Source organism: Brachypodium distachyon, chromosome 1 (assembly GCF_000005505.3).
Source record: "Brachypodium distachyon strain Bd21 chromosome 1, Brachypodium_distachyon_v3.0, whole genome shotgun sequence".
Classification (NCBI taxonomy): Eukaryota; Viridiplantae; Streptophyta; class Magnoliopsida; order Poales; family Poaceae; genus Brachypodium; species Brachypodium distachyon.
Window position 1 is genome coordinate 44,489,709 of NC_016131.3, and position 24,329 is coordinate 44,514,037.

The 24,329-nt window shown below is 43.4% G+C and overlaps 4 protein-coding genes across 5 annotated transcripts; 1 reads left to right on the forward strand and 3 right to left on the reverse strand.

Moving 5' to 3' along the window:
* Window positions 1–928: 928 nt before the first annotated feature.
* Window positions 929–8,627, reverse strand: LOC100825896 (bZIP transcription factor 46). The gene is made up of 4 exons (XM_003564059.4): window positions 7,440–8,627; window positions 6,650–6,721; window positions 5,965–5,994; window positions 929–1,530 (listed from the first exon to the last, which is right to left on the reverse strand). Exons 1-4 carry the CDS (start codon window positions 8,241–8,243, stop codon window positions 1,450–1,452), a joined length of 987 nt encoding a protein of 328 aa, XP_003564107.1. The 5' UTR covers window positions 8,244–8,627; the 3' UTR covers window positions 929–1,449.
* A 4,604-nt stretch (window positions 8,628–13,231) lies between these two features.
* On the reverse strand, window positions 13,232–15,018 carry LOC100827332 (UDP-glycosyltransferase 73C6). The gene has a single exon (XM_003560884.4). The coding sequence runs from the start codon at window positions 14,876–14,878 to the stop codon at window positions 13,361–13,363; it is 1,518 nt and encodes a 505-aa protein (XP_003560932.3). The 5' UTR covers window positions 14,879–15,018; the 3' UTR covers window positions 13,232–13,360.
* Window positions 15,019–16,047: 1,029 nt separating this feature from the next.
* Window positions 16,048–20,599, reverse strand: LOC100826525. 2 transcript variants are annotated; one of them, XM_014896543.2, is made up of 6 exons: window positions 20,507–20,599; window positions 20,021–20,071; window positions 19,787–19,891; window positions 18,645–18,912; window positions 18,333–18,514; window positions 16,048–16,469 (listed from the first exon to the last, which is right to left on the reverse strand). In XM_014896543.2, exons 4-6 carry the CDS (start codon window positions 18,820–18,822, stop codon window positions 16,230–16,232), a joined length of 600 nt encoding a protein of 199 aa, XP_014752029.1. In that variant the 5' UTR covers window positions 18,823–18,912; window positions 19,787–19,891; window positions 20,021–20,071; window positions 20,507–20,599; the 3' UTR covers window positions 16,048–16,229. The 2 variants fall into 2 exon arrangements, with proteins under 2 accessions (XP_014752029.1, XP_003564109.1); XM_003564061.3 differs by lacking the exons at window positions 20,021–20,071; window positions 20,507–20,599 and having other exon boundaries at window positions 19,787–19,988.
* Window positions 20,600–20,928: 329 nt separating this feature from the next.
* LOC112271125 lies at window positions 20,929–23,201 on the forward strand. The gene is made up of 7 exons (XM_024460141.1): window positions 20,929–21,092; window positions 21,427–21,537; window positions 21,613–21,675; window positions 21,770–21,838; window positions 21,937–21,996; window positions 22,098–22,211; window positions 22,306–23,201. Exons 2-7 carry the CDS (start codon window positions 21,460–21,462, stop codon window positions 22,798–22,800), a joined length of 879 nt encoding a protein of 292 aa, XP_024315909.1. The 5' UTR covers window positions 20,929–21,092; window positions 21,427–21,459; the 3' UTR covers window positions 22,801–23,201.
* The last annotated feature ends 1,128 nt before the right edge of the window (window positions 23,202–24,329 follow it).

Genomic DNA, 24,329 nt, shown 5'->3' on the forward strand with positions numbered 1-24,329 from the left:
AGGAACTCAGGTCTCAGGTAGAGTCCAAGTCGGTTACAATGGAGAGATATACTCTAATTAACATTCCTTGTCTTGAGTCGCAGGATTTGGCATGTAGATTCCTGGAGTCGAAATAGGCTTTCTTGTGGGCCCAGCTGGGCTGTACAGGGTATACTCGAGTCGAGTACGTGGTTAGCCATAACCACGTCACCACTCGTCTCGCCATAAATCGTCCGGCGCATGGCCGTATGGGGGGCGCCGGCGCAAGCAATTCGTTTGGGATGAAGCCGGCACCCAGCCGCACCCCCCAAACGTTAGCCTCTTAAATTTGATTTCTCTCACTGACAATGGTGGCACGCACTACTTTTCAGCTTCAGCCAGCGCCCCCGCTAGCCCCCCTTGAGTAAGGAGCGGCCTAGGGGCGCCGGCTAAATTTTCGGGCCACGCCGGCTACTTTTTGAATTTAGGAAAGTGTGCTAGTTGGGGTTTTTAGAACCGGCGTCCCATTTTGCGTTTGGTTGCCTTTGGGAGGCCCGGTTGGAGATGGAGTTCGGTTTCCGAGTTTTTCACCTTGGTTGGTGGATCCCATCATCTCGAAAGTGAGTCTCCTAAACTTTTTTTTACTGAGTCCAAAAAACTCAGTATGGAAGCACCCGGGCTCCGTTTGTGGCAAATAATAGTGCCCTTTTCCAAGTGGTAGCAGCAGGGCCTTTGATGATTGCACGGTTTTGTTTGCAAGAACCAAACTTCAGATGGTTTCGATTTCCTTGGTACTCTCAGTGTCTTGGTCATGATTTCAGCGACTTTTACATCCTACCGGAACCACGGACATCGCACTTCTAAATTAGTTTATTAAATTTGTCATGATATATATCTTCGTAGTATACTCAGATTTTCCACGCTGTTCTGATATCCGATACAAACATTCATAAGGATTTACCAAATGACATTATTAACCAAGCACAGCAGCTACATGCTTTGTTCATTTATCATTAACGTCGCCAAGAAAGGGGACTGTAAAGTCAGATTACAGGCAGGTCAGCGCCTGCATTTATGAGTAACTGTGAACTGCAATTACAGGCAGGTCAGTGAAACCAAATGATCTACCACTACGGGGTAATCACTGAACTATCACAGGATGGTATCTGAACTCAACAACATACCAAGCAGCTGCACGGCTGCATCCAGCAAAGACAAATGGCATGCATGATTCTGTCATGCCAAATAGATAGGGAATTAAACAGATTAGATAGTTCTCTTTTGTTCATTCGAAGACAGACAAGCTAAAACCTAGGAAGTAAGTGCCACCAGGAATGAACTAAAGAAACTGGAAGATCAACGAAGGAGTAGGGGTGAAGCTGCGGTCTACTGCGGTAACTGGAGATTCTGACTTCATATGATATATACACTGGTTTTACATCTAAGGAAGCCAACCATCTCAACTGTTGTCAAAGTTGTATGACCTTCAGGCTACCATGGACCGGTCAGCGTACGTCGCAAGCAAAATCTCTTTGCCTTTGGTCCAAGTTGCTGGCTGATTCTCTCTACAACCTGTCCATTCAAAATAGAATTCTGTGAGCAAAAGGATTTCCATAGCGAGAAACCTTTTCCTAATTGCTACACATCAGTCAGGAGCACCATAGATATAGTTAGTACAGGTCTACAGCAACAAAATAAGTGTCAGGGCACAAGTATACATCTCAGTTCAATTCAAAATCAGGTAAACTTCAGCAAAAGGAATGCATTTTTCCACCTCCATGATGAACAGGAGTAATGTGGTTTTATATCTGGAATAAGATTCGAATAGAGCAAACTCTATTCATGGATTTCCATGACATGCACTAAGTTGACTTAGTTTGGGCTTGCATTCTATTTGCGAATACTAATTGACACTCCAGAGAGTTCTTAGTTAAAACTTGAAATAATTAGGTAACAAAAGAATATGATTGAGACTTCAGAGAATTCTTAGTTAAAACTTGAAATAATTAGCTAAAAATAAAGTAGATTGTAGAAAAATGAAAAGTACTAATACGTTTCATCTGAATAGAATAAGGATGCAGCTATGTATAAAAAGAAGATGCAGCAATTTTTCAAAAGTTCAAGTGAAAAAGTTGAGTAGATAAATGAAGCCCACTAGCAGATTCATGGCATTATCTAGTGAAAGATACGCAGATACAAATAAAGATATTACGGGACATTACTATCTACTATAGAAATTTGGCACCATTGGTGCTTTGTTGATATCCATATGATAATGCTAACTGTGGTCTTTCAGGCAGCAAAACCGAGCATTAGCCCCCTCCTTCCAAATCACAAATCAACCAAGAAATATGGGTTTTATTAGGGATATCAACTCTTACAACAGACGGGTAACTCAAACTCTTCACTACTAACAATCCTGATACAGCTGAAGCATACACTCTTTGGGTGGTTACACTTTCACACTCTAACTCTCTTCTCTCCGCAAGACATCTCAATCTTTACTGTGGCAATTGGCAAGGTGGTTTATGATAGTTTATGCTCTGAGGAGGTTCTGCTAGACACTCTATTTGTTAGTATATGGTTATTATTACTATACGCTATATTTGCACAGAACATCCAAAGTTCAATTCATGGATATAAAGTTTGCACATGAATTTGAAGAAAACATACATGTGGGTTAGTGCTATACTCTAATTGAGGAGACACTACCATACTAATGTCAACTCTGATCTATTCTGTACTAATGGATATGACGTTTGGCTGTAGAAGATCCTGTGAAGCCTTGGAGACATCAGCAACTCAACAAGCAGATTTACCTGGTTCTCTTGACTTCACCCCAAAGCCTTAATCACCGCCCACACATACTCATCTTCCCCAGGCTTCCCATTGCTTCTTCAAGTTCCAGATCTTCTCCATTCTGGAGTTACTCTCCTTTTGTCTCTATCTTCCGCACCATCGTGCCCTGCCTTCTCCAGACTCCAGGTCGAGCTAAAATAAGGATGGGGATGAATGGACAGGATCAGGAGGTCTCACATGGCTGCTAGGTGCTATCGCATGTCCCGAGCTGCCTCGCTCTGGTAGCACAAGTCTGCGCATGTACTGATAGCGTCCGCATGCACATCCAGGATGGGGCCGGCAATGGAGAACTGAGGCAAGCGAACAAGGCCGAGATCCATCAGGGCGGCAAGCCGTGAATAACTCGAAAGGGTCTCATTTTCTCCAGAATAAAGTTGAGTTATGCATTGCGTACTGTAGACATGAAGCCCTTCACTCCAGACTGTCGCATTGACTCTATCAACAGCTGAAGTTGCTTCTCAGGCTCAGGATTGAAAATTTCAAAACTGGCACACTATAACAGCAAGGACATATCTATGGATCACCTGTCCAAGTCTAGAGTCCTCTAAAATACCTCGACCATACTCATCCTTGATTTCTTCCAGGACCTTCTTGGCAAATATATTTCCCTTGTAATACTAGAAAATCTTCTAAGAATTTATTGCTAGAAGAATCCATTACATAGTTCCCAACATATCTGCTTGTAGTTGTAACAATTGTGCTTTTGGACATTTAATCACTTCTTATATATGAACCATGTACTGAAAAAAGGGACCAACATTATCTACATTGTAGTCAATACTTTTGGGAGAATCTTAAGGATGACATAGTATTTGGGTTTCCAATTAAATCAGTTATTGGCCAATCAAAGCAGGAGGTGATTACCACCAAACACCTGTCAGTCTAGAGTCCTCTACAATACCTCGGCCATACTCATCCTTGATTTTCTTCTAGGACCTTCTTCGCAAATATATTTCCCGTGCAATACTAGAAATCTTCTAAGAATTTGTTGCTAGAAGAATCCATTACATAGTTCCGAACATGTCTACTTGTAGTTGTAACCATTGTGATTTCGGGCATTTAATCACTTCTTATGTAGGTACCATGTACTGAAAAAAAGGACCTAAATTATCTACTTCCTCCGTCCCATATTAAGTGACTCAAATTTGTCCAAAGATGGATGTATCTATGCCTAAAAAGCATCTAGATACATGCAATAGAAAGTCACTTAATATGGGACGGAGGGAGTACAATGTAGTCCTGCTTTTGGGAAAAACTTAAGGAAGACATAGGCTCCGTTTGGCATTGCGGTGGATTACCATAATCCCGTTTTTTTTCACCTGCCTTTTCTATTTTTGTGTTTGGCTAACCAACTTTTCCCTACTTTTGTGTGTATTTTTCCACAGCAAATTATAAAATAAGTTCAGCACAGCACAGTTCAGCAATGCCAAACTGAGCCATAGTAATTGGGTTTCCAATTAAATCAGTTTTTGGCCAAGAAAGCAGGAGGTGATTACCACCAAACAACACATATGATAAATGTTAGTTTTAATCTTCACCTTTTGCATGGTTTAAAAATTGTGTTTGTACACATGATGTACCAATTATTAAAGCAAAATTCTATTCACAAAACAGTGACATTAGATCTTGTTACCGTCAATGGGTTCTGCAAACTGAAGAGATAGGTTTTATCCGAGTATGACTCACTTGGAATTCTCTATGCTCAGGTTTATACTCCCTATGTTCCTCAAATTAAGGCCTATATTATTTTCTTTGACCAAGCGTTTGACCAAAGATTACTCCATCAACGTGTGACTTACGCGATATAATCATAAACAAGTAATTTTGAATACGAATCTAATGATACCGATTTTATTTCACAAAAAATATATATTAATAGACTAAATCTTAGTCAAAGGCTCGGTCGAAGAAAACAATATACGCCCTAATTTAAGGAACGGAGGGAGTATGTCCTAGAATCATGGACTCATGGATATTCCAAATGAAACACTGTAACCTAACTCATACAATGTCTTAGTACTCAGATAATGGCAACAGAACATTTGATAAAAAGAACCTCCAAGGCAAAGATTAGTAGTTGATGCCAGAGAGTTGGCAACTGGCATGTCTACAATCGCCAAAAGTATGGAACCTAGGTCTACTAGGACGTATACATGAACTGGTAACCTCACCAGTTACTGGAAAACCTGAGTCCAACTGATATTATGACTCTGGAAGTTACCAATAACTAATGCACACAAAACTAGTATATACAGGGGCGGATCTATACCCAGGGCTACCTGGGCTGTAGCCCTGGTCATGGCTCATCTAGCATCTAACAGCTTTAGCCCTGGACTTTTGTCCAAATTGACAAGGGCTAGTGCTACGGTGATTGCAATTTCCTGTGATCAGTTGATGATATACAAGACACAGCATCCTGTAGGAGGACCCTGATTCACTGCACATCCGGTCCATCTACTTCTAAAGTCAGCAAAACATTAAACTAACTGTGCATAATTTTTGCTACTCCCTCCGTCCTAAATTAACTGACGTGGATTTTGTGTATTCAAGCACTGAATATATGTTCATATCAAAGTATACTTATGCGTCTGGATACGAATTAATTATGATTTTTTCCATTAATATTTAGCCCCGTTCATGTCCTAATCCTGGGTCCGCCACTGAGTATATATCAAAAATTGCCAACTTCACCTCACAATCAACCAATTTCTAAGTCTTTGAATAACAAGTTTAGCAGATTTGGAGGATTTTTATTATATAAAGTGCTTGAATCTATGCATGCATGACTATGCTGCTGCGAATGTACGCACCTTAGACTGAACATATGATATGAATAGACCAAATCCCTGAACATTCTATGGAAAAGCAATAATCAATTTTAGGGATTCTCGCAGAAAAAATAACATTTTGGTTTTCGAGGACTGGTTACAGGAGTGGACTTAGGGGGCTAGTTGGCTAATGAACATCTTGCGTGTTGACAAGAAAAATTGTGGATTGAGGCAGAGATTCAATCCAAAAAAGAAACTGCAGTAGTGATCAGAACAAGGTTAGGTAGCAGAATTGCATGCTGGTACTTCCACAACAATGAGACCAAACAAAGAATGTATTCATAACACCAGTACTTTCTACAAAATGGAGGACAATTACCTCATTCTTTTGCTCCTTTAGCATTTCCACCTGCAAAAAAGAAATTAAAATAGCATCTTAGACTATTTTATCAGAAATTTAAAAGGAATAAATGCAACATAAATGAAATGTAACCAGCTGATCTAAAATCTTTAACTTAATGTTGAAGTTTAACAAAACATATAATTTCGAATTTGGATAAAATAAAAGTAGTGATAATCCTAGAAGGCCACATTTTTAAGAATGTGATACTGACAATCTATAGATAATGTTACATCCAGGTGAAATAAAGACAAGGAAATTCTAGTTCTGTTAATCACAGAAAACATGATACAAAGTGGAATCGATATTTCATAATCAACAGAAAACAATCGACCAGTAAATGCACAGAATAGAGTGCCAGAACTAGCAAATGTTACATGGTATTGTACCCGAAACAACAACAGCTTTACAAAATTCATATAACAAAACTTGCAACCATAATATAATGCAAGCATTATTTGGGGAGAAACCATAAACTCAAATCTCCGGACAAGTTTCCCGAAACTAAAACTCCCCAGATAAATTGTGACAATCGTTGTAACAAAAGAAAGCTTCAGAATTGTCCACAATCAAGATTAACTAAGGACCACTAACTGATTACAGGAATCGCTTGGTAAGTAAATAAACAATGTGTATACCAGGATCAAAGCTACTATCAATTTACCTGTTTTTTCTGTAATTCCTCATTATGCTCCTTCAGTTTTGCCACCTCAGCTTCCAACTCCATTATATAAGCCTGTCATATATCAGAAGGCTCAAACCTAAGTTTATCCAAATTATCTTAGTGTCTAACTTACAATAATAAGCAGAACTGTTCTCGAACTATTTGAGATTCATTAGTGATATCAAATAGACTTCAGCTTGCTTTGGCTGCAACACAGAAGTTTATAGTCTATCTAGTGGTACAAGTTCATCATGGCAGCATAGCTTATGCACATGAAAGAGACTTATTATCCTACGCTAGCCTATAACAAAATTCACCAAAAAGTACAATACTTCTCGTCATTGGTCTTACTGACTTGTTTTTAAGACTCGCAATTAGCACGGTATCACTACCACGGCGACAGAAGATGGAAGATATAACAAAACACATGACACTGCAATATCTAAAGAGCACTTCCAAAATGAACGAAGTTATCCATGTCTTCCTGAATCTAAGAAGGTCAACTTGAATGACGATTCATGCATAGATTCTTCTCCTCTTGGGTTCCACAATATTTAACAACTCCAACTTGCTATTTTCAGTGGCTACTTGGACATAAACTAATACCCATCAGCTAAACTGGAAGTCTAGAAGTGGCGGATCAGGTGAATAAAGTACAACATGACCGAGGGGGATACCAAATATGGACACCACTGCGTTCGATTTCAGATAATATTTTCGGAATAATTAAGCAAAAGGCGCATGATAAATGGATAGCAACATCACTGCAGTTGAAGGACAAAGGCTTCACCTGCTTCCGCTGGCGGGACCTGGCAGCTGACTCCCTGTTCTTGATCATGCGCCTCTGCCTCCTTTCGACCACCTTCTCGACGGTAGGTCCTTTCCTCACCCTCATCGCACTGTCAAAGGGATACGGCACCGGAGACAGCGATGACAGATCCCCGCCCTCAACCTTCCCAAACCCATTCAGCACACCCGGCGTCGCCGGCGCCGCAACAGTCATCCCTCCCCCAGCCCCCTGCCCAACGACTCCATGCACCATCCCGTTCCCCACCTGCATGGTCGGCGTGACCACATTGCTCTGAGGGAACAGAGCTTGTGCCCGCGCCGGCACCACGACGGTCTGGCCCCCCATGTCCTCCCGCACCACGCCGGCGCGCACCAGGAACTCCTCGAGCGTCATGGCCCCCAGCGTCGGCTGCCGCTGCGCCTGCGCCGGCAGTTGCGCCGGGACAGGGGCCTCCGGCTCGTCGTCGCAAAAGCCCATGATGTCGCGCCAGACCTCGTCGACCGTCATCTGGCTGAGCGTGCGAGGGAGCGTGAGCGAGCCCTGCCGCAGGATGGCCTGCTGCTGCGGCTGCGGCGGCTGGGCGTCGACATTGGAGGCCGGCACGGCCGTCGTAGCCGTCGCGGCAGCCGCTATGGCGTTGGACTCCTCAGCCGTCCAGATGTTGCGGAGCAGCTCGTCCATGTTCATGGACCCGAAATCCTTCCCGGCGCCGCCGAGCGCGCTCTGGAACTCGTCGAACGTCAGCGAGTAGATCGACCCCTGCCTCGCCAGCGCCGGGGCCCCGCTCCCTCCCGGCATCTCCATCTCCCTCCTCCCACTCAACCCTCACCCACCTCCGCTCCAAAAGCCACCGAAATTCCCCCCAAATCTCACCAAAACTCCGCAGCAGCGGCAGTCTCTGTTCCCCAACACGACCGACGAAGAGCAGCGCCGCGGCAGGGGGGCTTGACTTATAAAGAAGCAGCGGAAGCGACAGGATGGCGAGTGTGATTACTTGGGGGTATTATACCCAAATTAGCAAGGGGAAATCTAATCCAAGGATTAGAAAAACCGGAGGGGAGCATCGGGGGATGTGTAGGGGAGAAAGCGTTGGGAGAGAGTTGGTGCGGCTTTACGGGAGGCGATCGCGGGGGCGAGGGAAGGGAGGAGGGACAGGTGTCGCCTCGGGGACATTAAAGTGGCTGCCGCCGGAGGACGACAAGGCCCCCGGCGCCGGTCAGAGGATTAGATTACTGCCCCACCGGACAGCGCACGCCACTGCCCCGCGCACAGGGCAAACTCTACACAGCCCTAAAATCAACCAACGGTCCTCAAATTCGTCGGTGGTGCTGCCTTTGGGGCATCAAATGACTGCCACTCTCTTTCTTTACAGAAGTTGAGGTATGTGTTAGAAAATAGAGAGAATGGTTTTTGCAGGAAGAGAAGAAAAAAAAGAGATTACTCACGCGTTCACTCTGTTTTTCTTCAAGTTAAAATGGGGATATAGTTCGTACTGTGCTATACAAATTTTATATTGGAGCGAGGTAGTTGGATATAGCATAAAAACAAGCGGCACCGAAGCGGCGATACTATCTATGTATGACGAGGTACAAGAAGTTAAGGAACGAAAGTTTGCGCGTAAGCAACCCTTATTTAGCACTGCAAGATAGACATGGAACGTTTAGGCTCATCCACATCATTCTAGAATGGGTTGTGGCGTCACGAAAGCTGACCGTAGAAGCGTATACTTCACTCTAATTGTTGACTTTAGAAACCAAAATTCGGCATCCAAATTCGAAGGGTCGAAAATAATAATGACATAATTATTGTTGTACAATTATAACTATTCCATAGAAAATATTCCTATGGTTTCAAATCCTGCAAATCAAACAAGCTATAAAGGAAAAATTCCTTAGGAATAGAACCTTCCAAATTTCTTATAAAATTCCTTTGAATTAAAGAGGCCCTAAGTGGGCAAAAGAAAATTTTGGTTGCGATATGACAGAGAATGGTAACAAGGCATATAGTAATTTATTATTATATTCCCTCCTTTCGAATACGTAAGACACACATAGATTGTTATAAAAAACTTTGACCAACAACTATGGTAAAACTGAGCCCCCTCTGAGTTTTCTTACGCGTCCAGAGTTTACAACTATCGAATAGTGCAATCGATCAATTAACCGTGAAATCGTGGGCCTTTTGTCCTAGTGCAGTTGTTCCAAAGAAAAATAAAAAACTTATGGTTACTTGGGCCTAGTTGGCTTGTTGCTGGTGCAATCCATGCAGCTTGGAGGTGTGTACCAATGTTGCATGAAGCGCGGCCTGAAAACTTACTGATCAATTAAAACTAGACCGCAAAATTGTTGATGAAAGGAAAAAACGAATCAGAAACGAAACAAACATTGGGATTGATATGGCGAGGAGTTGTAATTTGGGGATCTGAAGGGGCGACGACATGAGCGATTAGACTTCATGCGTTGACGTTCAATCAACCAACTAAGCGTACGTTCTTGAAATCATCAATTGCACAATGGTTTAGATCAGAGAAATTATGCATCTCTTCTTATGAAAACATTATTTAATCTAACTTCATTTTAGTTTCAAACCAACTAAAGGTATTGATCAATTATTCTGCAAGTATTGGAAAAACAGAACTTCAGTGAAATACTCACCCAAAGTCATAGTATTAAGTTTTCTGTGTGTAGCTTTGGGCGTAGACTTAGCTTCTGTGTTCAATCGTACTAGTAAGAATAGTAAATGCCTGTAACAGGGCACAGGGGATAGCGCAACGTGTCGCGCGCAGAGTGCTGGCGGCCTTTCAGTCCGCCGAAGCTGAGCCTGAACGCTGGACCCATCCGGTTCGCTCCCAGGACGAACGGACGGACGGGATATACCAAAAATCCCAGCGTTTCGCGTGGGAGAGCTCGCGGCAGTGTTGTGTGCATGTGAAACGAGTTCGAGCAACGGCATCCGGCATGTGCATCTCCTGCCGTCGTGTTATCCGGGCTAACGCCCATACCGGAAAGTATAACTCCAAAGTTGTCTTTAGGTCACCTGAAAACGAGCTGGCCGAAGGGCCCACTGAACACCGTCATTTTCTTTAGAAAATACAACAAAGTTAATTGTAAATTTGAAGCTAATCCCCGTGCTTACCTCAACCACATCCCCGGGAGTACATGTCAGTACGATTGATGGCCACATGTCAGTCAGACTCGCTAGCTCCGCTGTCCCCTGTCTCGGCGCAGGCGCAGCAGTCGATCTGGCCTGTCTCGTGGTACAACCTCAGTTGGCACGGGAGTGGCCGATCCAGTGGGTCGCTCTCGCCCTTTTGCTCTCGCCAAACCGAGAGGCTCGTGGACCGCATGACCTGCCATTTTTGTATCGCCCCGGCGCCTATCACCCCACGCCAGCACGCAGGGACCCCCTATCATGCCATTTTGAGAGCAATGCCCCGGTTTGAATAATGCAGCGGCGGGCGGGGGCAACGAGACACCGCCCGGCGCCCTCCACGTCGCGCGTTCTAGCGATCTGCCGATAATAATATTATTTCCTGACCCGAAGCAGCTCGTCACCACCGCAAAATCATGGACCTAAAACAAAAGGTAGGCCCCGTACACAGTCGATCGGACTCCAATAAGTAATCTCTGCGTGATCCCGCTGATGAATGATTTTGTTTCTGTCCCCGTCGCTTACCTAACGTAGCGTCCGTCACTTGGAGAGCAGCAGGGGGCCTCCAGTGTGTGAGTTTCCGGTCGTCTTTGCCCCCCAACCCTGCTTTGAGGAGTTTTCTATTGGGGAAACTTGGAATATCCTTTCCGGCTGGCTGCATGGCAGGTAGGTAAAAAAAAACTGTGCGAAATTTCTAGAAGAAGGGGGAGTAGAATATTAGACGGGCACATGCAGGGATCTCTACAGCTGGACACATCCCTTCGCTAGTTTACAAGTTACTGCAACGTCACGGGGAGCCAGAAGACTTGTGTTCATTTTCTGGCATTTGTCAAATGCCCGCTCGCTTTGTGCTTCTTGCTTGCTTCTCTCCCCTGCCTGCCTACCTATGGTAGAATAAATATATGGTTTTCTAGGATGTGCGGCTGCATTGTGCTTTCGGCCGTTCTTTTGGACTTCGGACTCGTCATCGTTGGTTTATGTGGGCTGTTCTTTAAGAAAAAGGAAAAATAATTCTGTGGGCTGTTTGCTGCCCGCAGTGAGAACTGACTACCTGGGCCTTGTGGCTAACTGGACGGCCATACGGCCTGCTTGTTTTGCCTAACCAGGGGGATAAACAGGCACATTCTTAGTATGGGCTATTAAAGAGGACCACTACTCAAAAATAGGGAGAAAAAAAAAGAAGCAGCAGCAAGCTATAAGAAAAACTTAGGGTATGCGAGGCAAAACTATGCAGTCAATGGCAGACCCAGGTTTTTAATATTGGACGAAACAAACATTATAATTTTAATACTGGGTGGGACAAATACCGCGTTTCAATTTTTTCCTATTTTATATAATTTTTACTAAGAAAAAAAACTCAAAAAATATTAGGTGGGGCCGACCCCACCCAATCACCCGTCTGGTCCGCCCATGTATGCAGCCGTACCTTGATTCTTTCTCTTATGTGCTAGTCCACAAACCCAATGAGTTTTCTCTTCTCAGGTTTCATGTGTCTGATCTTGCGCATAGTATTAGGATCTATCTCTTCATATGATCGTTCTTATAAATCTGATGAGTTTTTTAGTGCATTTTTGGTGCTTTTGTTGGTCTGATGTTTCATAATTCTATATTAATTCCTTGATGTCTTGGTGAAAATCTTGTGGCTCAATGACATGTACTTTTAATGGATCTTCCACGGCCCTTTTTGTTTGTACGAGCGGCTAAAGTTTTTTTCTCTAAAATTCTTTAAAATAGTCAGAGTTCATGCAGTTGTTCGAGTGACGATGTCATTGCTCCAGCTTGATTATACTTAGTGAAAGCTTGGCGGTACTTCATGTTCTAAAGTTTGCTATCATGGAGAAGATTAATAAATTCCATCGAAATCCTTAGTTAAGAGTTGCTTGTAGTTTCTTGAGTTTACAATACAAAGCATTGTACCTTAATGAATGCTTGAGTTTAAACAAAGTTACAAGTGATTATAAGAAAAGTAATAGTAAGACCACTAATACTATCAAATTGTGACTTTGCGCGAATATTTCCTTGGCCCTTCTACATGAGCTTAGAAGAAAATATTATTCCCACATTTTCATAAAGGATGGCATATTTGGTTTCACTAAAATAAGACTTTGACCAAAAAAATACCTTATTAATATGTGTTCATTAAGACGTGAAATCTATATCAACAGATTCGTTTTGAAAAATTCTTGATGATAATTATGGTTTCCTATCATATAAATTACTCCCTTCGATTCATAGTAAATGACGAAGTTAGGACTTCGACAATGTCCAAATTGGTGGATTTATATCTAAAAAAGATTTCGAGGGTATGTGTTGGATTTATTACAAAGTTGTACTAAAGTTGTATCGTACTAATTTAACGACACTTATTATGAATCAGTGGGAGTAAATATTAATAAAGTTATTGTTGGGCAAAAAGTCTTGTCTTAACGAATCAGATACTCCATCCGTCCCATATTCTCATATTAAGTGACTCAAATTTGTTTTAAAAGGACATACTTATATACTAAAATACGCATAGATACATGTAATATTTCGGCACTTAATATGAGATAGTGGGATTACATCAATCTTTGTGGAAAGGAAGGAGTATGTCAAAGTGAATAGATGGAAGGAGAACATGAGAGACAAGAAACCGTTCCCCGTGATCGAAATGTGCATACTGTTTTTAACACGGACACCAAATCTCACCGCCGAGAATTTCTGTGGAAGAGAAGAAAAAGGTGAAACTAAGGGAAACTAAACTGCTGCACTTCTCATGTGCTGCGCGACGCTCATTCAGTTGTGCGGTCTCCCGCGTCCACCTCGAAACGCTTGATCAAATCCAGCAGGTTTGCAAGCGACGACCCGCCCTCCTGCACGGCCGCCCTCGCCTTACCCGACAACGCCAGCGCCTTCCTCCTCCTCTCCTCCCCCTCTTCTCCTCCGTCCATGATGCTCCTGACGGCCGCCTCCACCACCTCTCTGCCCACGACGATCTCCTTCTTCTCCGCCTGCCACACCAACGGCTCCTTCACCCCGACGCTCACGCCGATCCCCAGCACCTCCACTGCCAGCTTCTCGTTCAAGAACTGGTCCGAGAAGTGCGGCCATGTCACCAGCGGCAGGCCCGCCGTGATCCCCTCCAGCGTCGAGTTCCACCCGCAGTGCGTCACGAAGCCGCCCACCGCCGCGTGGGACAGGATCAGCACCTGGGGCGCCCACCCACGAATCAGCATGCCACGCCCGGCGATGCGCTCCTCGAGGTCACGCAAGAACTCGCGCACCGCCTCGCCGTACTGGTCGGCTTTCTTCAGCACCCAGATGAACGGGTGCCCCGACGCCTCCAGCCCGAGCCCGAGCTCCACGACCTGCTTCGGGTCCGCGTGCACGATGCTCCCGAAGCTGACGTACAAGACGGTGTTGGCCTCCTTGCCTTGGAGCCACCGGAGGCAGTCGTCCGCGTCAACGGTGGCGGCGGCGGTGTTCCCTCTCGCCGCCAACGTCGCCGCGTGCTGGTGGTAGAGCGAGACCGGCCCGATGGTCCACACCTTCATCTTCCTGGCCTCCGAGTAGCCGGCGACGTACTCCGGGTCCATCTCCAGGAAGGAGTTCATGACGACGCCATCGGCATCGGCTCGCGCGCGCTCGATCTCGTCGGCCAGCTCCTCGAACCCGGGCGCCCGGAAGAAACCGGGGGCTTGCGCCCTCGTCACCACGACCCTCTTCTCCAGGCCAGGAACGACGACCGGCTCGTTGTCGTCGGCCACGCCGTCGTAGGCATTGTACCGCTCGACGTTGTGCTGGCACAGGAGGCAGAAGGCGCACATGCTGAAGAAGCTGAGCCGCGGGACGCCGAGGCTGGCCGCGACGCCCACGGTCCACGTGTGGCAGAAGTCCGACACGATGCAGGTCGGGTGCGGCGGGTGCGCGCGGAGGTGGCGTTCCAGGGGCCCCGCGAGGAGAGCGAGGGCGCGGAAGTAGTTGGGCTCGAGGCCCAGCGGGATGCGGTCCACGTCGTCGGCATCGTCTGGCAGGCCCACGCCCGCGCAGTCCAGCGGGAGCTCCACGAGCCGGATCGGCAGGCCTGACCGGCGCGCGGAGTCGATCGTGGGACGGATGCGCGCGGCGTTGTACGGCGTGGCCACGACGCTGGCGAGCGCGCCGTGGGTGGCCAGGAGCAGCGCCGTGTCCACCGCCGGGATGACGTGCCCCTGGTACATCAACGGGACGAACACGAAGTGCGCTCTAGCGCCCATGCCGATGTCGTCCTTATTCCCCCGGCCGTTTGGTGCTCCTCGGCAAGCCATCATCCCCTAGTTACTGGCAGGCCTGGAACTACTAGATGACGAGTACTAGTGTGTTTGGCGATGTGCATGGTTGGGGGCTTGTCTTAAAGAAGACTGGGTTTTGAATGCGACGAATGCCGTTAGCCATCCTAGCTTCACGTACGCCGCCGCCGCCGGCATGATATGATCAGATCGCGAGGTGGTGTGTCTGATGATGTCTTTTGGAATGTTGAGTTGTTGCGTTTTGTCAGTTGTGTTAGCGAACAGCACGGGCATGAATACGACGAATTTCTCGCCTGTCGAGGCTCGGTTAGAAGCGATGTTACCGAAGTCCAGATAAGACGTAACCAAGTGAGTGACGACCAGGCGCCTGTGGGGAATGAGTGAATTACCATCACCGATGATGAGATCATGGAGATGCATGCGAGGACTACGTATAGTATGAGAGTGATGCCAAGTTAGCTGGGCCGACGATGCATCATGCATGTCGCGTCTCACGATGTTGACTGCTGAGGGCGTCTAGAAGATTTCCATGATGCTACAGTGCTACTACTAGTACGGATTACGGTGGTCGTGGCTCGTAAAAAGGGTGGGGCTAGCAGGTTGAGCTGTGTTATGTCAAGTCGGGACATGACCCGTCCCTGAAATTGTGGCCGATCGTCGTGGAAACTATGTTCCCAGCGACCCCAGTCCTTATCAGAAAAAACAGACCCGGTATGGGCCCGGTATGTCCGGGAAGAGGCTACATCGCCGGCTGAGGACGGCCCATCAAAGTATCGTTTCCAGAATGAACAAGAGTCCGGATAAGAAGAAATTCCATGTCCTCAACTCTTTTTTTTTGGAAGCCCGAATCCTCAACTTAACACTTGCGCACATGCTCAGAGCTTTTAAATTTGGGTCTGTATATTGCGTAGTCACCTAATTTGTTACCAGAAAGTAGGCGCCTATTTCTGTCTGCATTTTCAGTCGCCTGTTTTTGTAACAATTTTCAGTCGCCTACTTTGTTTTGTGAAATCAGTCGCCTGCTTTGTTCAGTCCGTACAGGCGCCTGCTTCTGAACACAAAAACAGTCAAAATTTGTTATGCCGAACTCAAACACCAAAACATCTATAAAACATTAAAGTGCATAGCAATTCGCAGCAGGAAAATTCAAAAAACACGACATGACAGTGACGTAGCACACAAAATCAAGGTGTCCAGAACATGTGTTGTGATTCTGTTAAGGATTTAGACGAAGGACATGTTTCAGAAGACAAAATGACAGGTACAGCAGACAAAATAAACACAAAATCATGAGTCCCCCCAGCCTCTGCAGAAAACAAGTTTATGTGGCTTAGCAAAACCCTGATAACAACCCAAACTTACTTACAGTTTCTCAGCACAGACAACTAGGCGTGTCGATTCCTTGAATAAGATGAAAAGAAATGATCTCACTTCTCTTGAGATTAGCTTTGACAGCAAAAACTTTCCACAAACTAGAACCTGCTGTTACCATACGACCATCATTGTCGACACGGTAATCAAATTGTGATTGACACTCTGGCTCCCTCACATAAATAATCATTTGACCTTCGTTATTTGTCCTAAGAGCAGATGTAACTGGTTCTGGAAATTTCTGAAATAAAAAAGTAACCATTAGTATCAAGGGAATGCAAAAACTCTGATACATTGAATATTAGCACATTACTTAGTAGAACTGAAAAACAGAAATTAAGCCAATCCTTTTTTGAGATTGCAGTCATTCGAAACTGCAAAAAAATGCAGGTCAGCCGATGATGCAATCCAATTTGTTTAACAGTGCAAAAACCTAACTTATTATAACTATGGTATAAATACACCTGATCAAAAAGACACATTAATGAGCATGAAGTGCATACACACCAAAAGTGCATGCACAATTAAAGCAGCTTATAGCTGGGCACAAAGTAAGCTACATGTACAGGCTTGCACTGCCTCAAATATACATTGCACAACAGTCATGCGATTGTAGTAGCTGTAGCAGTGCAAAACTCTCTTGATAGCAACAACTATCGATTATTATTGGGGCCATAACACAAAAACAAAAAAGTCTGGGGAAACTGTGGGATTGCAAAAAGAGGAAGCTTCAATTGCTCCGTGTAAAACACATGCAATAAAAATAGGAAAATAGTCCCATGTGTTGCAAGAAAAAGTACCTGATTGCAGCAGGTACAAAGCTGTGCTCACAAATCAAAAGTAAAAAAAAAAAGAGAGTGCTCCCGCTGTCCCGCATGTGTCTAGATATGAACCAACTACAATACAGAACAGAAAAAACAGCTTCCTGGTGGTGATAATTTAACTGAGATCAACAACCAAAAAAGACTTGAGGCATTAACTGCAGATGCATTGCGTAGGCTAGAAAAAACGTTGCACTACCTCACATAAAGAAATGCACCAAAACATATCATGCAATTATCTATTCTAGTTAGTGCAAAAAAAATACAGATTGGAACTACTAGAGGTTGTTGTTGCAGCCATACAGAAAAAAAAACTTAAAAAACACTGGATGCTGAAAACATCCAAAACACAGAGGACCCCTGTTTGCATTGATTACAAGCTATACTTACAAATCAACCTAATGAAAGAAAACCTGGTTGCAGTGCTTAGAAACACCTAAAAATAAAAGAAACAGGATTGCAGTGGCTTGGGTACAGAAATGCATCAGAAAAAACTTGCAATTTTCATTACTCCCTAGTGCAAAAAAATCTGATTGCACAAACTAGAAGCTACACTTACACACATGAACAAAACATGGGTGCCCCAAAAACTAGTAAAAAGGGTGGTTCCGTTGGAATGAATTCGAAAACATACAATCCCTTATATAATGATTTTCAACAGAAATTAAAGAAAACAGGATTGCACTGGCTTGGGTATGGTAATGCATCAGGAAAAACTTGCAATTTTGGTTGCTCCCTAGTGCAAAAGAGTCTGATTGCACAAACTAAAAGCTACAAATGCACACATAAACAACCAGGGATGACCCAAAACTAGTAAACGGGAAGGTTCCGTTGGAATAAATTCGAAAACACATTGCCTAGACAAAAATCATTGCACTAGCATACCTGTATAAATGCATCGTCCCAAAGACATGCAATACTGGTAGCTGGCTAGTGCAAAAATACATGATTGCAATACGTTAAAACTTCAATTACACCAATTTAAAAACTGCATTGCACTCGCGTGGGGTTGTAATTGCATCGTCGCAGACATGCAAATTCTGGTAACTGGCTAGTGCAAAAGTACATAATTGCAATACCTAAAAGCTTGAATTACCTAAAAGACATAAGCTATGGCATAAGTTATGGCGTTTCGTAAACGGCATAATGTACAAAACAACAACAAAAATTGGGGCGGATGGACGGATTTGCATAAGCTATGGCATCTTGCAGTAATTAAAAGATATAAAATACAGCAAACAAAAATAAATAAAGGAAAACACACAAGTCTTAACTACACATACCAGACACTTGTTGACGTTAGTGTTTGATAGCTGGTGAACAAAAAACCCTGCAGCACCAAACCCACTATCTCCGATCTGGTTGCAGAGATTCTCTTTCTGAGTATTTGAAAGGCAGGTACCCCTTGTATAGAAAACATATTGAAGATTGTACTCAACATTTAAGTTGAAAACCTCAAGAGAGACTGCAAAAAAGAATACAAAAAAAATGATGTGCTACACATACATATATATAAGCTATTTTTACAGTGAATCATGCAAAAAATACAAAAAAAGCAGAAACATTCTGAATCTGAAAACAAAAAAGGATCTTACCTGTCTGATCAATTCTGTCCTTGATGGCGCCCTTATAAGTAGTGCATTCAATTATGAAGATGCTTTCATCCTTCTCCGGGAAAAAGAAAGTCAGAGTGTCTCCAGCAGCAAGGCCGTGATCATCAACATATTGTTTCCACTTGTTACCATGTACGACAGGTGTCCATGACAGCAACATCAACGGTGTAATCAAACAACTAGTTTGTTTGCAATGTTACAATGTGAGATGTGAACTTGTTGAACTTCTCACAGGCGTAGCAGGGATGGTCTGCAAAGAAACAAAAAAAGAGAAAGGTATTACAAAATAGAATCGCTGCAATTACAAAACAGAAACACTGCAATTGCATTTGTGAGAAATGCAATCTGGACAAGCTAGAGGTCCAGAAACCATAAAAGATTATATGCAATTACAAAACAGAAACACTGCAATTGCATTTGTGAGAAATGCAATTTGGACAAGGCTAGAGGTCCAGAAACCATAAAATATTTGATGCAATTACAAAACAAAAACACTGCAATTGCATTTGCGAGACATGCAATCCAGAAATATGAAACCATAAATAAGCTAAAGTATGTTATTCAAAACACACATAACACATTGGTACAGATCGCAGAGACTATGAGATTGCACTAAATGGAAGCTAGAATTGTACCATCCCAAAACATGCAATTCGAGGTGTGGGGCAATGCAAAAGCTCATTGCAATTACTCCCTAGAGTTCGCCGGGGAGGACCTACCAAAAACATGCATAAAGATCATGGGATTGCGCTAGCTGGGAGCTCGAATTACACCATCCAAACTCATGCAATTGTACTTGGGGGATGGGGGGTGCAAAACTAAGAAAGGGCATAAATCTTTATTTTGACAAGAGCCCAAAAACAAATAAGACATTTGAGCATATCGCATAGACTATGAGGTTGCACTAACTGGAAGCTAGAATTGCACCATCCGAAATCATGCAATTCTAGTTGCGGGGTAGTGCAAAAGCAATAACTAGAAGCTATAATTACACCCATTCAAAATCATCAGATGAATTCCGACATAAAAATCCTCGAACAAAATCAAAATGTACTACATACGACATATGACAAAACTAGCCTAAAAACTATAACAGTCAGGGGATAAAAACTTAAAAACTATACCACATGATCCTCGAATGACGCGCTGAGGTGGATGCAAAAGAAACTCTTTTCTCTTGGTTTAATCTTGCATGGTCCGCTTGGCTTCCCGCATACAGCACAAGGGCCCTTCAGGCAAATGGTACAAGACAACACAAAAAATAGAGGCAGTAATCAGAAAAGGGATGACATGTCCTCACTTACACATGACTGTAGATTACAAAAAAATGAAGGAGCTTATACAAAAAACAACTGTACCTCCATTTTTGGGCAGAAAAATGTTCAAAATGACCCGCCTATAACTTGACCCTGGTTTACAATAGAAAACAAAATTAACGTTAAAAAACGTGTAGCCTACCAGCAATTGGTAGCAAACACCCCCTCCTCCCCCTCCATGCAGAATTACCAGTTATTCCGATTCTTTAATGTTGGTGCTACATAATTATAGAAAAATGGGCAATCTCTTGAACAAACAACGCAATATAAATTATTTTGCAGAAAACAAGTACTAGGCAAAGGTAAATGTTGGTGCTACATTACACACATAAAAATGTTGCTACCTAACTAATGACATACTAAAATACACATCGTGGAAACACAAAAAAAAGCTTCTCAAGGCAACAGGTTCATATCATGTAAACACATAAAGGATTGGATGTAGTGAAGCTATACCAAAAAATAAGCATATAAATGTAAGAAGCTAAAAACATGTGCCGCAAGTGGTGATAACAGCAACAGGCTTACTCGAACCGCAGGAGCAGGATAGAGCGAGGTAGGGGACGCGGGATGAGGTGGGGTGGGGGGGGGGGGGGGAGAGGAATGGTCGCCGTGTAACAGAAGAACTGAAGGGGCGAGGAGAAAATGAAAGAGAGAAGACTGATTGGGGGGAGATGAAGGGATTAAAACGCCGGGACTGCTGCCCAAATAAGGTAGGTGAAGTGTCTGCTGTTATTAGGGGGGAAATATCCGGGAGTTATAGTGAAGACAACGGGACGCAAAAGAAGAGGATGTGGGTAAAAGCCCAGAAAACAAACTGGGCCGACAAAAAGCCCACATCACATAACACAACGGATCGTCGTGTGGGGGGGCGTGGGTCTCCACACAACAGCACACAAAAAGCCCAGTCACCGATGGAGAAAGAACACAGCAAAAACCCATCTCGACGCAAGAGAGCAAGGAGCATGTCTTCCCGGCGGCGCAGAAACCAAGGGTAGCATTGAAGGAAGCAAAACCAATCAAGAACAACAAAAAGCAAAGGAGAAGATTGCGAAGCAGAAGCCAACAGCGCGCGGATCTTGGGGAGAAACTAACCTCGGATATCCTGTTCTGGGTATGATTTCTAAACTGCTTGTAAACTCTTGGTTAATATGCGTCAATCTTCATGGCTCTCCCGATTCTTTACATCAAAATAGCAACGCCGGAAAAAGAGACCACACCGCCCAACCCTAACCCCCAAATCCACTGAAAAGAACAAGTGTAAACTAGATTTAGAATACAGATAACATGGAAAAAAGGGAAAAAATAGGTGGTGAGGTACAGCCATGAAAACGCATAAAATTCAGTTGCATCTTTACATCAACATAGCAAAAAAGGAACCCTTAGTGTTTCAGTCCATGATACATTTGTTTGTTAGTAGGCTAGAACAACAAAGATGACAGGAACAGGATTCTGAATTTCGTAGGAAGTACGCAACTTACATGCAAGGGGTCCCTTCAAGCCAAGACTTAGGTATGGACTCAACTCCCTGGATGACAGCAGACACAGGAGTGGATCAGGTATCTCATAATAAAGCCCACCTGCAGAAAAAATAGAACTGATTTACTAACAAAAAAAACTATGGGTATATACAGGTTGATGGAGAAATAGCAGGAACGAATTCAGAATTGTCAGATAGTGCGTGTCGACGGGTGCAGGTTAGATGTGACTGAAAAAAACAGAGAAAACAACATGCAGATTTCCTTGTATTGGTTCTCACATATAATTGTCGTGTGCGTCACAAAAATGCAGAACGAAACACCCCGAAGGGGTACTCCAGAAGTTGGATATATAGTATCCAACGAGGAAGCTCAGTACCAGGTATCTTTTGGCTGTTCAATCATTTTATTAGAATTTGAAAATGCAAATTAAGACTACTTGTTTTTATCATTTCTCTGATTGAAACATTGAAAATGCAGATGTCACTGTCACAAGAGAAGACATTTACACAAATTATGCAGGAGATGACTCAAAAAAATGTAAGTTTTGCCAAAAACATAAACAAAACCTTGTTTCTGTATCTGAAGTTCAAAATTAAGAGCAAAACACACAAAAACCTAACCTATCCATATCATTACAGGACAATGTTGGTTCTTCTCAATCACAAGGAGTGGGTTCTTTTACAAGGCTGCTTACAACTCCATATGATCAGCTAGATTTTGATGATTGCACATACTCTGAATATTTTGATGATGTAAGTACAAAGATATAAATACTAACATAATCAAAACAAACATAAGGTAAACAGATACGTGAATCATTCTGACAACCTCCCCTTGTTATTACAGCACACATACTACATGACAAGTGACCGAAGTATCAATATAAATCAGATGGAGCAGGACGAGCTAGACAACATGTATAATGATGAAAATGAGATTGGGATGCCAGATACTCTAGCAGAGACACATACAGAAGAACAAGATGACTGGATGCAAAAGGATGATGCTGGGGAAAATACAGAAACAAATCCTGATGGGGCTGAACCAGGAGTAAATTCAGAAATAGAAGAAGCAGATACAGGAACTGCTGAAGAACATTGCAGGCAAGCAACAAGTGATCAGCCCGAGCGTGAAAATCTGACACAAGAAGACATTTTAGAGTACATACAGATTTCCCAGCAAGAGGAACAACAATCTGCTGCGCATGAAATAGAAAATATGCACACGCCAAGGGAAGGGATGATTTTCAAAACAGAAGAAGAAGGACTCAAGTTTTTTAACTATTATGCAATGATAGTTGGTTTCTCAACAGCCATTGTGCACACAAGGTTACAAGGGTGACAGTGGCATGCAACAAAGGACGTAAGCCAACAAAAGAAGATATTCAAGCAATGAAAATAACAGGACATCAGGGTGAAGCAGACGCAGCAGGCAACCTAAAGCCAGCACAGACTAGAGTTAGGAAAACAAAGGAAGGAACAGGTGACTAGAGAAATGTGCACTTGAGGAAAACGAACATGGTGGTGTTGACAGGATGCACTGCAACAATGGTTATAACATATCTTGATGATGTGTGGAAAATAACAAGACTTGACTTGGCACATAACCATGAGTTACACCCTCCGGGAGAGTCAAGGTTCTTGAGATCACACAAGAAGATGACGGTCGAAGAAACGATGATGATAAGAACATGTAATGCATGCAAGATCCCCACCAGAAAAATAATGGCAATACTTGCTTACATGAGGTGGGGGGGGGGGGGGGGGGGTCTAAAAGCGCTGTCATACACAAAAAAAGATGTCAGCAATGTGAGGACATCAATAAGGACAGAATCAGGGATAAATGAGATGATGAAAATGCTTGAGTACTTCTTGAGAAAGAAGGAAAAAGATAAAATGTTTTATTACAAAATAGACTCAGATGAAGAGGGTAGAGTTACAAACATATTCTGGTCAGATGGATACAGTAGGGAGTTATATAAAGATTGTGGAGATTTGGTTAGTTTTGATACAACATACAGAACTAACAGATACAACCTCCCGTTTGCTCCAATAGTTGGCATCACATCACATGGAGATAATTGTTTGTTTGGATGTGCATTCCTCCAGAATGAGATAGCAAAAACATTTATATGGCTGTTCGAAACATTGCTAGAATGCATGGGGGGAAAGGAACTAGTAAGCATAATAACAGATCAAGATGCAGCTATGAGGACAGCAATAAAACAGGTGTTTCCCAGAACAAATCACAGAAACTGTTTATTCCACATAATGAAGAAGGCGCAGGAGAAAGCAGTTATGACTTTTGCAACTACACCATCCTTGCATGATGATTTCATGGATATAGTGCATAGATCAGTGACCATTGCAGAATTTGAGAGACTGTGGACACAAATGACCGTAAACTACAAGTTGGAACACATAACTTACTTCAAAATTATGTGGGCAAACAGGTGGCGGTTTGTGCCGGTTTATTTCAAGACATGCTTCTACCCATTTGTACAGACGACAGCACGTAGTGAGGGTACTAATGCAATATTCAAAGACAATGTGTCATGCACGCACTCGGTAAGCAGTTTCCTAGATGAGTATGATCGAATAGCAGAAGGCATAGAAGAGAATCAGAAGCATCATGACTCCGTGACAAGAGACACAAAAGCTAAATTGAATAGTGCATATTTTTTTGAACTCCAAGCAGCAAGGCTTTTGAATAGGTCCATATTCTATAAATTTCAGAAACAAGTAATACATTCAACAAGGTACAATGTTGATGTGACGGAGGCAAATAGAAAGTACTCAGTTTATAAAACAGAAAAACAGTCAAGGAAAGATTTCAGGTTGAGAAGGTATGTAGTTTCAGTGAACTTACCG

Excerpts from the sequence above, each read along its gene's own strand:
- LOC112271125 (XM_024460141.1), top strand. The coding sequence starts at position 21,460 with ATGCAAGGGGTCCCTTCAAGCCAAGACTTAGGTATGGACTCAACTCCC. Across the intron at positions 21,676-21,769 it reads GTGCGTGTCGACGGGTGCAG|AACGAAACACCCCGAAGGGG; the intron begins GTTAGATGTGAC and ends ACAAAAATGCAG. Across the intron at positions 21,997-22,097 it reads AGGAGATGACTCAAAAAAAT|GACAATGTTGGTTCTTCTCA; the intron begins GTAAGTTTTGCC and ends ATATCATTACAG.
- LOC100827332 (XM_003560884.4), bottom strand. The coding sequence starts at position 14,878 with ATGATGGCTTGCCGAGGAGCACCAAACGGCCGGGGGAATAAGGACGAC.
- LOC100825896 (XM_003564059.4), bottom strand. The coding sequence starts at position 8,243 with ATGGAGATGCCGGGAGGGAGCGGGGCCCCGGCGCTGGCGAGGCAGGGG. Across the intron at positions 6,722-7,439 it reads GGTCCCGCCAGCGGAAGCAG|GCTTATATAATGGAGTTGGA; the intron begins GTGAAGCCTTTG and ends GATATATGACAG. Across the intron at positions 1,531-5,964 it reads TAAAGGAGCAAAAGAATGAG|GTTGTAGAGAGAATCAGCCA; the intron begins GTAATTGTCCTC and ends TTGAATGGACAG.
- LOC100826525 (XM_014896543.2), bottom strand. The coding sequence starts at position 18,822 with ATGTTGCTGTCATGGACACCTGTCGTACATGGTAACAAGTGGAAACAA. Across the intron at positions 18,515-18,644 it reads GGACAGAATTGATCAGACAG|TCTCTCTTGAGGTTTTCAAC; the intron begins GTAAGATCCTTT and ends TCTTTTTTGCAG. Across the intron at positions 16,470-18,332 it reads CTAACGTCAACAAGTGTCTG|AAATTTCCAGAACCAGTTAC; the intron begins GTATGTGTAGTT and ends TTTTTATTTCAG.